This window comes from Micromesistius poutassou (assembly GCF_964030765.1).
Source record: "Micromesistius poutassou genome assembly, chromosome: 5".
Taxonomy (NCBI): Eukaryota; Metazoa; Chordata; class Actinopteri; order Gadiformes; family Gadidae; genus Micromesistius; species Micromesistius poutassou.
The window spans coordinates 14069844-14082971 of record NC_140275.1 but is presented as its reverse complement, the minus strand read 5'-3'; the positions used below and the strand labels follow the sequence as shown (position 1 = coordinate 14082971).

General features: G+C 47.6%; 1 protein-coding gene across 1 annotated transcript in view; it reads right to left on the bottom strand.

Moving 5' to 3' along the window:
• LOC311343016 (ADP-ribosylation factor-like protein 15) overlaps positions 1-13128 on the bottom strand; it is a gene marked incomplete at its 5' end in the record, with an annotated part of 77117 nt that overhangs the window by 46026 nt on the left and 17963 nt on the right. Inside the window, 3 exon segments of the mRNA XM_084467866.1 lie at positions 5310-5369; positions 6685-6750; positions 6753-6828. Coding sequence (XP_084323992.1) covers positions 5310-5369; positions 6685-6750; positions 6753-6828 — 202 coding nt within the window.

The window sequence follows — 13128 nt, the reverse complement described above, 5'->3', positions numbered from 1 at the left end:
TCTCTCTCTCTCTCTCTCTCTCTCTCTCTCTCTCTCTCTCTCTCTCTCTCTCTCTCTCTCTCTCTCTCTCTCGACTTATGACCATTGATAGACAGCTCAGTAAAGGAAGATTAGGGCGTCATCCTAGACTTCTATCCATTATTAATGCCGTGCTGTGATTAGACAAACCGATGCACACACACAAACATGAACATGATAATATTATAGAGCAATATCAGACACAAAGAAAAAGCCCATGTCGCTAGTCTGTGACTCGAGTTACATTGCACGCCTCATATCCTGTACAGTTTAAGTCAATCAAACAGAGAATTAATCAGATCTTACCATCTTATCATTTTGATAATCAATGAATGACTTAAGCTTGATTAAATTTTATAGTTTAAGTTTGAGTTTAAGTTTTATCAAGAACAAGTAACTAACATTTGCTGCTTAATGTTGCAGTTTAATTCAAATATTTGGTTCATGGATATTTAGAAAAGGAACAGTTCAGCTTTTCTTGGCTGCTAAAGATAAAGCAAGCACATTTACTTTTGGCAACTGCTGATGGCATTTGCAACTTATGACAATCTACAGAATCAATTATTAATCAATGCATTAAAAAAAAACAATTATCCAAATAATGGTTAGCTGCAGACCTAGTATGGTTTGATTAGGAGTGGGCCTCAAGGTCATTATTAGAATGGGCAGTCCTATGTGGGGCTGGTGACGCACCTATCACCCGATACAATAAAACCAAGAGTACACAGTACACAGTAATATCATTTGGTGGTACGGCCCCAGCCACGGATCGGTTACACAGCTGTCTCTTCAAAAAGCTCTCAGAACTTTAAATCGGAACAGGCTGGCTAGCATCTGCTTTGAGCCCAAATGACAATTTACAAATGATTTCAATTTTGGTTTTGGGCCTCTTCCTTTACTAAGAGGAACAGCTTCCCTGCTGGGCAACGCAAACCACATTGTGGTCCCACTTGAAAGTAATACAAACCACATTGGGCTTGCAATGACTACAATGTAGCGGTTTGGTCCAGGGATGTGCTCAGAGTTCCTTCTGCCTGTAGGTGGTCAAATGCTCTGTGATGTTTTCTCTTGTGGCTGAGTGTATATGTGTGTGTGTGTGTCTGTGTGCATCTGTTTTAAGAGCCAGTGAGGGATTACAAGTATCTTTATACACAGGCGAGCAGACTCACTTAAGAAAGGTAAAAAAACAAAAAAACAAAAAGGGGAATTCACACTCCTAACCTTGCATGAAGGCCGTTACATTTATAATCTGTGACAGGCACCTCCTTCCCACATTGACACACACACACACACACACGTCAACAATTACCCCCACACATGTCAACAATTACCACCTCAAACCCGCTCTATCCGTGTGCAAAAGTATTATTACATTTTGCAAAAAAAATAAATGTGCAAGTAGAAAATATTTGTGCAGATGCAGTGCGACAGGATCCTTCAAAACAGGAAGCTCTGGCTATTCTGTGCGGCGGCTGTGGCACTATGGATCAGTGGAGATGAGTATAGCGTTCGTTATGACCAGCACTCCATCAGCTGTCACCCAGCGGCTCGGGCACACACAGCCTGTCTAGACCTGACGTCAGTGTCACCATTCTCGCTCGCTCACTCACACAGACAGATACACACACACACACACACACACACACACACACACACACACACACACACACACACACACACACACACACACACACACACACACACACACACACACACACACACACACTTTCCCTCTCTCACACATACACACACACACACTTTCCCTCTCTCACACATACTTGCACATTAACAGTGTGTATATTAAGGCTGGATGCTAATTCAGTAAGTGTTTATAACTTGCATTGTAATTTTGCTTTATTTGGTACCCTTTTATTTTATTATGACTGACCGCACCAAAGCAGATATTGACATAAATATTTAAAATCCTTTAAAAACACAACTGCCATCATTGTGTGCCATTTCATGCCTGTCATACATTTTACTTGCATTACAAAGTTAAATGGACTGGACTTGAAACTCAGACCATGCTTCTGCATGTAGCACTTAGAAAACTGGAGACCTATCAAAACAGTTGTCATAAACAGAATGACTTTATGGTTTTCACATGTGGATCTTGCATGCTATGTAGACAATTTGTATTCAACCATAGGGCTTTGAAAAGAGAAAGAGGGATATATTTAGGTGTCATTGGATAGCTCATGTCAGTAACAATAGTGCATTCTCCGGCCGGGCATGCCTTGTTACTTGGCAGCGGTCGACCGATTAAACAAGATCACAGAAACTAAACGATTAAGACCCCACATCATTTGACAAAGATAGGAGGGAAGGATAAGTGACTGATATTCATTCATCGTGTCCCGCTGGACCATGTATTCTGTGCACATTCTATGTACATAAACCAATCTATGAATCTATGGATTTAAATGTGAGCATATGTAGGCTACATGCGTTTTTGGCACAAAAAAGCATTTGGTGCCCAGCACAAAAGTGGGTAAAGCGGCTTCAGGCGATCTCCCCCCAGAACATGTGATGTTTGTTTTCTTAAATACCCGATTTGTAAATCAAATTTTCAGAGCGATCTGACGACTCAAATCGCTGAACAATTGTGCAAGGTCATAGCCTCTACGCAAGGTCATAGCCTCCATGCAAGGCTGTAAATTAATTGCAATCCTCGCACAAAGTGAGATTTTTTGGCATACTTGCAACAAAAGGTGAAAGTGACTTCTGCACCCCCAACAAAATTTGAGGAATGTGGTTTGCTTGGTCCCACGACCACTAAGCCATTGCACACAAGACCGAGAAGAGGTAGCAGGTAGGTACCCCAAAAGAAATGGCATCCCCTGCTCCGGAGATGATTCCTCCACTGGCTATGAGGCCAGTTGGCTCTCAGGACAACCTGGTGTTCCGCACTCCAGGGAGGAAGGAGAATGCACGGCCAGATTTAGCCCACGACAACAAGGGGCCGTGGCTCGCCGGAGTGCAACGAGCCCACCGCGGCATTTCACAAGCTCACACCCTGCTGCATATCGGGGCACCAGGATGTGACGTGACCTCCCTCCCTCAGCCCACTCCCCGCCAGCACCCACACTTTGCAAACCCACCCACCCTACAACAAGAGGCACGAGTGGATGTGTCGTTTTTCTCCTTCCAACATAAGCAAGCTTTTTCTGTCGGCTCGTGTTGGCATGTTTGCACTGGACTGCTTTCGCTTTATAAAAAACAACAAAAAAAAGTCTAAATTAATTCTTTAATCTGCCGACAAGAGGCAGTGGCCTGACACGAGTCGAGACTTTCGCTTGAACACAACACCAGGGTTGTTTAAATAAAAGAACGTTTAACATTCCAGTTTCTAGAGATTATAGAGTTTTGCTTGGCTGCTTTTAACAACGAGCTAACATCATTTTCCCATAATCCTCCCCGATAGGAAACAACAACAAAATACTCCATCTGGGCTTTGTCGGTTGTCAGTTATTCCGAGTTGCGTTACCGCCTTGGAACACACGATCCGGAGGGCCGCTGCCGTGTGACCTTTGTAGTCGGAAAAACCAGGGCGGATGGAAGGAAAGGGGGGGAAGCGTTTCGGGCCCCCTGGCTGCTCATCGGGTGTCTCTTCCCTCGACTTAGTCAGGGTTGAAGGAAGACGACAGGCCACGGAGGCGTCGTGGGTTTTGGAGCAGTGATGTCACGCCCGTCCCCCCGCCCTGCGTCGTTTTCTGCGCCGCTGACGAAGCGCCGTGGCGCGTGAAACGAGACCGGGTGCGTCGGTGCGCCTCTCCCGAACAGTCAGGGGGAGACCGCGTAGGAAAAGGAGACGGCGGCGGCCAAGCTGAGTGAGTCGTCCCTTCTAACGAGCAAAAGTGAGCGAGGTTCTTCGTTGTGATGAAACTTGAACTAAAACGGAAGGTCAAACCGAAAGGGAAACACTGCTCGTCAACAAAACCTATCTCGCATTGATCCCCAGGAAAGTGAAGCGCAAGAAGGTGCATCTGGGATGTTGCTCGACCGGCTAGACCATAAGTCTGTGCGTACCAGATTTTAAACAAAGATATGGTCAGTAGAGGCGCGTTGCTGGTCAATCACACACACTGTACAAAATTGGATACAATTGTGAGTAATGCGCTTAGCTTTGGCTCCTCTGCGTCTGAATGAGAAGATAAGGTGTACGGAGGTGCTGGGGAGTGGGGCACAAACAGCTTTACACACTGCCATGTGGGAATCAGAGGTGCAATCCATGGGACCCTGCATGGTTCTCTCCGATCACAGCACTACCAGAGGGGCTTTGACCTAGTCTAGAAAGGTCTAGTGTGAAGTTGAACCCCATCCTCAATGTGCTCTGTCCAAATTTGGTAGCGTGTCTCTCTGGCGGTCTCCCTAGTGGTTTCCTTCTTTCTTTGCATGTGCGTGTGTGTGTGTGTGTGCATGTGTGTTTTGAATCTTGTAGGCTGGTTAGGTTGAAAGCTAGCCTTCAAAACATGCCGCACACCTGTCATGTGCCTGGTGTGTGCAAAACAACATAAATTACTTTTACTCCTAACAAAATCATAAATTGTGGCATGGGGATGAGTGGCTGGTAAAACAGCAGAAAGCGATAATTTATCATTCCACTCCCCCTCGCATTGCCTCTTAAAACAGCTGTGGGAGACCACCGCCTCACGCTAGCCCTACCCCCCCCCCCCCCCCCCCACCCACCTACCCCCACTCCATCCTCTTCCCCTCTGCATCTCCTCCTCAACATCCCCAATCAGTGTGTGTATTAAACATCAAGCGGCTTCCATGCGGGTAGCTGGGCTTCCAGGAACACTTCCTGTTTCTCAAGCAGCACCGCTGGGGTCGTGGGCTGCCAGGAGATCTGTCTTCTGTCCAAAGAACGTCATTCTGTGACGACGGCGCGTGCGTAAACAAACCCGCTTGTGTACTTTTTGGCCACGGGTGAGGTAATGGTTGCGGGGAGCCGACAGGGAGTCATGCGTGTAACATGTCCGTGTTTACAGAGTGATTTGGATCTCGCTTAAATATTTGAACAAAAATTTGCCTTTTTCTCACGATGTTTGACATTACGCACACGTTTGTTTTCAACTTTACACGGGCCTATATGTAGTCGATGCTGACCCTGATGGATTCAAGCGTGCAGAAAGATCACACATAGGCATGGTGGTCGTTTTTACAATATCCAGTTGAACCTAGCCACCCTTTGGGGAAAGTAGGTAGCTGTGTATATAGGAGCAATGGAGGATGTTCAGATGCAGCTTCATGTATTCTATTTTATACACAAGGTGATGTAGGATTCTCACCTCCAAGTTCCTTTACATTCAAGATGGCGTTTGGGAATGGCACTGCTTTGATGCTGAAACCTGGGAAGAGATAAGGACACGTTTTTTTTAAAGATCACAACAAATACACTCCATAGTTAGGGTTAGAACATTATACAGTTTTTAAGTGGACAGGTTACAAATGATGGTCTGGATTTCAACACAAGAAGAGCTGAGCTGGATTGGTTTTCCGAACATACTTTCCCAAGGACAATTTAGAGGAGCCAGCTTCACTTTCTGCTCTTTGGATCTCTGGATATTGAGGCCAAATGTGACTTAAATTTTCAAACCAGCTGCTTTGAAAATCAAATATCTTAGCACATATCTGTGGTGGGGAAAAGAGTTAAAAAATATTGCCTGTGTCCAACTTTGTCAGGTTTGGATCAAATAAGCTTGTTATTCCACGGGGTTATATATCTCTCGTGTCTTAAGTGCTACTATGCCTTATGTGGTGTGTTCTAGTGATTGAACAGGACGGGACGGGAGGAAATAGCAGAAAGAACCACTATTTAATAATGTTGACATGTCCTGGCTGGGACTGGTTGCCTGCCAACATTCACACACAAGAGGAGGTTGGGGAAGGACTTATCGATGAAGACAGCCCAAACCTCCTCGCAAGCCGCTGAACCTCAGGCTCTGGTTTCTCGGGGATTCGCTCAAAGTGTAAATTCATAAAAGGCCCCAGCAGGAGCGTACCAACGGAACCCCAGAGGGTCGCTACTCTGCAGCCGTTTGCAGACGGAGAGGGTAGAGATGGGGATCTTCTGGGCTGCTGAATTCATTCAAATATTCAAGGGGAGAGGGGAGGGGGGGGGGGTGCTAAACAGGTGCCTGTTGCCCCCCCGCCCCTACCCCTTAGCATCCCATACCGCAGCCCCAGGTCTTCAGCCCCTACTACCCCCTGCGTCGACATAACTACTAAGAGCGACAGTATGTTATAGGGCCCCAGTTAATAATAATAATAATAATAATAATAATAATGTAGGCAATTGCAGTCTGGCTGCCGGGTGGCATATTCTGCGTAGAAGTCAGGAACGTACGGTTTCACCTTCATGGGGCATAAAGGCTGGGAGAGATGAACAGTGAACCGTTAGCCGGCAGGAGCGATGTCTATGGAGGTCCGGGACATGCATTATTCTCTTACATTTTGACAAAGAGGCAAAGGGGGGGGGGGGGGGGGGGGGGGACTGCAGAGAACAATAGCTTAGTAGTGAGGCATAAACACAGTTTAGGATTTGACCACCAGTTCAATAATAAATACTGCATCATCACACGGTTATAGCCCAGTGCTGCAGAGACAAACACGTTGGCAGTCAGTGGCAGGATGTCAGGGGGGCTCTGCCCCTGATGTCCTCACCTGTTGTGGGTACGATGCCGTCGCTGCCCTCGCTACAGAGGCGCGAGAGCAGGCTGGTCTTCCCGCGCCCGTCAGCCCAATGCAGACCACATCGTACTCTGGTCTCGGTGGCGGGGGTCCTTTACAGCACAGTGCCCGGAAACACTGAAACCAAAACAGGGGTTTGCATTATGCACTGGAGGTCAATGGGGAGTGTGCTCTGCTGCATACATAAACAAAGGCGCTTTTCAAACCAGCGGCAGCTCAAAGTGCTTTTCAAATATTGCCTGACATTCATACATTCATACACACGTTCACACACACACAGAGGCGGGGGTGTCGTCCATGCAAGACCACATCCAGCGCGTCGGGAGTAGTTAAGAGCTAGGTGTCTTGCTCAGGGAGTCTTGATCAAACTCGACCCACGCTACCTCCTGAGTCACTGCTGCCCCAAAAACACACAGGCATGTGGCACACGTTTTGTTTGATACTCATTCGATGTGCATTTGACCAAGGGGTTAAATGTGTCCATGTATTCCCCAACCTTTCAATAGAAGCAAGTCCAAGCTTTTGTGGCAGGATTTTGACAGTGAAGGGCTAGAATGCCCGCTTCTTAAGACTGTTTGCGAGTGTGCGTGCTTGTGTGTGTGTGTGTGAGTATTTGCCCTTGCGTGTACTTGTTTGTGCGTCGTGCATCAGAGGAGTTGGTGGGGGACATGCATGCATCTCACTGTGCGTGGCGTGCTTGTGTCCGTGACATTTGAATGTGTGTGGACGCTGTCTGATTGGGCCCTGATGGCGGCCACAGGCAGGCCTGTCACTTCATGAATCACGGCCTGGGACTGGGCACCCCTGCTGGGAGACATTAAGGGGCAAATGCGGTGTGAACCGTGAATGAGATCTTTAAAGCTTGTGTGGAGAGATCAGTATCCGAGAACTAAAAAGAGATCTCTTTTATTAGCTGGACGGGAAGCTGTCTGGACAAGACAGAGGAGGGCTCTCCGTCATATAGATATATATGTATATGCATTTTTTACCTACCTATGTATACAGCATTGGGTCATGTTAGGGGACCAGTCCACAAGGCAAATTCATTTGCTTTCATTTTATTACCTTCGGTCTCCCGAAGATTTCAAAGCTATAGCTAAATCGTATAACTTGTGAATCATTTGCAGATGGGTAAAATAAGTGAGTGCTTCCACATCCTTATTCAGGGTGCATCTCAAGATCCTTCCTGTTGAATCTCCTGCCTCAACTTGAATGAACGCGGTCCTGTCAACTTTTTAAAAGGGTTTTCCTCCCGGTATAGTCAATTCTCCGATCTAGCAATGAGGTAGAGGAGCAGGGTTAGGAAGGGGTCGTGGGTAGCGCACATTATTCTCCCCTGAATTATCCTTCGTTCCCACCCCCCCCCCCCCCCCCCCCCCACCAGACACCGGGACGGACCACCAGGGTCACTTTTCAGAGTCATGCCAAAAGCAGGGCTTCCGTTTGATGGAGATGCGGGGGGAATCTGCTTCAACAGAACCAGACGACAGCCAAGGCAATCCGACCCCCCGACTCCTGGGTGAACCCGTCGGTCTGTGCAAACAGGAAACATTTCCCCTCCGCGGGAGAAAAAAACAAAAAGACAACATAAAAAGTGGCATGATCAAAAACACACGCATGTCATGGAGGGAAACACATGTAAAGGCTTGGTTTGATGTTCCTGATGAGGTCACTTGCTGTCCTGCGGAGTCTGCATCCCCCCCCCACCCCCAGCACCCTTAACTTCCCCAATTTGTCTACCTGGTTGAAATATGGCTTTTTTCCCCCCCCTAGCTCTCAATAAGGGCGAGGGTCAAGACTCGCTGACCAATTAATCCCCCGGAGAGAAGGAGAGGTCGGGGTGGAGGAGGATGAAAGGACAGCTTGCATTTTTCCTCCCCAATTTTCATCTTGAATCCTAATCAACTCTGGCAGTGAAGGGGGGATCCTTCAGCATGGGAACCGCCGGCTCACCTGAGGGTCCGCACTCTCCTCCAGAGCTGCCAGGGAGACGCCACGTTTGGCTCTGAAGGTTTAGAGCCGGGTCAAACCCTCTGCCAACTTCATGGCAAACACAAATTTACAGTTGCTGAAGCCATGGCCAGGCCTGACCCTGGGGCCCACAGGCACATTGAGGCCCCTGGGAGAGACACAGAGACTGAGAGAAAACGAAGATCCCACCTCTGGCCCTCTCTGACAGGAAAAGATTGACGAGGAGAGCTTGGTCAAAGACTCAGGGGAGAAAAATACATATGTCCAAAGGCTTCTCCTTACATCAGGCTCCGCCTATCTCATGTCAGCCACATTCCCAGGAACACCAGTGTCACTGTGCTGTCTCAATGCGATAGAGTGCTCAAATGAGCCTTTCCAGCGTACACACACACACACACACACACACACACACACACACACACACACACACACACACACACACACACACACACACACACACACACACACACACACACACACACACACACACACACACACACCCTGGAACAGCTCCCAGTGCGTAAATCAAGAACAGATCGCCTTGTATCTGTACAGAGTAGACCCTGGAATGGATGATGAACTCTGTACAAAAAGTGTACAGCTCCATCACTATTCCAGTTACTTGGAAGTTGAGAGCGGGGAAAAGAAGAAAGGCACAACACATTGCAGGTGTTGTGCAGATCAGAGCAAGGCAAACTTTAAAGCAAAAACAAACCCAACATTGGGACCCCACTGCCAAGTCCCATTTCATAAGGGTCTACTGATTCAACTGCCTAATTGATTGGCTGCCTTTTAAGGAATTGGACACATTTTTAAATTGTGCTACCCTGCAAGACCTGCCGAGACATTACCTCATTGTGGTTGCTAAAAGCTGATTAGCTGTGTTTTATGGAAATTAAGAACTAAATATTGGACCCCCGAGATTTCATTTCTAGATTCATCTACTTTATCGGTACAAAAAAAGATTACATTTGTTCTTAAGCCTGCTCAAAGAGTTCAATATCTTTTGTGTTAGGGCCATTTCCTCCAACTCCGTACGTTTAATTGCGAACAATCGCAGACCGGGAGAAACGTCAGAATATATCATAATTCGCGTTAATCTTGAACCCGCCTCTCCACCTCCCATCTTGTGCCTTGCCAAGAGGTCTCCTGGCAGAGGTTTTGCGTCTGGCACCGACACAGAAGGATTAATAGAGCCGCTACCTCACCGTACCTCATCGTCATTCAGCCCTAGGAATATCTATCAGGTCTGTCACGGCCGTTTGCACGAATGCATCACACTCCGTAAACAGTGACAGGCCTCGCTGACGTCACTCTGAAGCACCACAAGAAGTTGGGGACGAGAACCATTAACGAGAGTCACAGCCGTCTTGTTTTACTCTTTTTATTGTTATCTCTCAAAATGACTAGAAAATAGTTACTGTTTATGGCATGGCTTATGGAAAATGAAATGTGTTTTTGTTTCTTTATAGCTTTTATACAATGTAGTGCATCAATCAAATGAGGATCTCTCAACATCTTAACGTATCCAATTTGTGTCCAGCGAAAGCACACACAGCTCAAGTCAACGATATGTTTATGTGTTTGACATTGACAAGTCCATGAAGACACGCTAAAACCAACAGCCGTTGAGATTGCATCGACCAATGGGATTCCATTGATCCGTCCGGCCAATGAGAGCTCCAGCCAATCGGGTCGGCCCCGTTCCCTTGATGTGACTGTAAATAAAAAAGAGTGCTCTCGTTTTAGAAAGCCATTCATGTATTTTTAGAGGTAAGAAATGTGTCTTTGAAAGGAGGGAGCCACCGGCGCAGTGGCAGACAAGTTCAGGTTTCACTCCCCTCATACGCCCGCTGTCCACCGCGCGGCAAGGAAGAAAATAACCCTGGGGGGGGGGGGGGGGCGTGACGGTCGCACAAGCACGGCAGGTCTCCCAGTTGCTATGGAGCGACGGCTGGGTTCCCCCTCTGCTTTGGCTGGCCTTCAGTGGAACTATTACGAGAAGGTGAGTCACAGAGACTGGTAGGACAGTCGCACGGTCAACAAGGGGGTTTATAGGGAGAGATCTGGAGAGCGAAATCCACCAAAACAACAACAATGACCCCTAACGCATTTGTGAGCTCGACTTTGTTATTATCAGAAAAATATGTATAATAAAAAGGGTAATAAGGTGGATGTTGATGAGTTATGCAACCCTCTGCAGTACGCAGTTGGAACCAATCAGTATAGTGGTTCACTCAGTCAACAACACTGGACTCTATTCATATACATTGTAGAAGTCATAAACCCTGCTTCAACCTCATCCTTCACAATCACTCCCTGTATTCGCTGTCATAACACGTCCAGAGAAAGACACAAAACACACAGGCCAACACACACACAGGCAAACACACACAGCGCAACAGGTCATGTCCTTGCCCAGTGCGCCTGTGGCAGGGGCTCACTTCCCCCTCGCAAGCTAGGTTACACATCAACCGATACGCTTTAACTCCACCGCTGGCTCGCCAGGGCCGCTAATGAGAGGACTAATGGACATCTAACTGCTGTATCATACTACCGATGGCAGGGCTGCACGCCGACAGACCAGACCGCCACTTCCTGCCAAGCTGCCAAATTACATCAGTCTGGAATCTGGAGTTCCAAGCAGCGCTGAGAAGAAAAAAATGATGATAAACAAATAAAAATAATCGCATGTGGCGGTGGAGGCACAGAATGGGCTGAGGGAAGGAAGTAGACGGAGAGGGTAGGACGGAATTCAGATCGGGCCGACAGAAAAACAGAGGTGCAGACAGACAGACAGAGAAAGGGGCAGACACAAAAAACACGGAAAGCCCATGAGACAGTGACCCAGGCAGATACACAGACAGACAGAGACAACACACACACACACACACACACACACACACAGACTGACAGACAGAGACAACACAGAGACAGACGGACAGAGACAACACAGAGACAACACACACACACACACACACACACACACACACAGACAGACTGACAGACAGAGACAACACAGACAGACAGACGGACGGAGATAGCAGAGACAGATAGATAGGAGAGGACACGGGAGACAGGACGGGATGGAGCAGGCCTTTCAGTTTTTTTCTCAGACCGGGCGTCGGGACAACACTTGTGTGCAGGGCTCACTCATGACCTTTGGAGATGACAGTCCTTTATATGGGCGTCCCGACAGAGGAACGGCGCTAACAGATATCTGTGTAATACACACCGGTCACAGTCATAACACAGGCTTGCAGAGGAGGGGAGGAGGTGGCTCGCCGGGTGTGTGTGCGTGTGTGTATGTGTGTGTGTGTGTGTGTGTGTGTGTGTGTGTTGGGATGGTGGGTGGCAGTGTTGGGGGGGGGGCGGGTGATATGGGAGGGCAGGCAGTCCGGCTGGGGACAGGAGGAAGGAGGCGGGGGCAGCGAAGGGTGGGGGTGAAGGAGGGCACATTCATTCATCCTCATTCATCCCCCCCACACACACACACATACACACCCTTCAGTTGTTGTTTGTATTTTGCTATTTGAAGCTTGGTGTGTGTGTGTGTGTGTGTAAGGGGGAGGGGGGTGCATCATTTGGCACACAGTGCGCTCCATTACAGTGAGAACAGGAGGGGAGTGTGTGTGTGTGTGTGTGTGTGTGTGTGTGTGTGTGTGTGTGTGTGTGTGTGTGTGTGTGTGTGTGTGTGTGTGTGTGTGTGTGTGTGTGTGTGTGTGTGTGTGTGTGTGTGTGTGTGTGTGATTCTCGTTAAGGATTGACAGAAACATGCTGGGCTGATCCGGGAGCTCTTCCCATGCCTCATGGCCACTGCTGCAGCTCCAGAACAGGATGGAGAACGGTCCCCCGGCCCAAACCGCAACAAACACACATCTCCCTGGAGTTTAGAAACCACTTTTTCCCTGAGGATAATCCGTCAGCGGTTTTACCCCACTAAAGAGTGACGATGTAGAGTTATGATGACGTCAGGAGTTATTTCAACATAGCTATTTTACATGCAATAATTAGAGACAGTCGACACTGCGTCAATGTGTTCAATAGAGGAACATGGATTTGCTTTTCTGTAATTTATGCCAAGTTCCTTTTTGTAAGAAGCACATCTTTGGATTGGCAACATTTCTGATAACAACAGGCAATATTGTTATCAGAAAACATCTTTCATTGATGAAGAAGAATCAATACTTGGAGTAACAAAGACAAGGCAAACCAGAATTACTGTGACTACATGCCAGAGTTACCGAAATGAGAATTAATTACCATGAATCGAAGGAAATGGAAACATGCTTCACACGCTTTTGGCGGTTGGATATCAAACACCGGATTCACTGAACCTTCAACTAAGGACAGGGTGTCATTAGGGTGCCTAACGGGTGTCATTCATTACCCCTCGCCTCAGAAATAGTCAGCCAACCTCCGCCCAAAAAAATGCAACTGTAGATG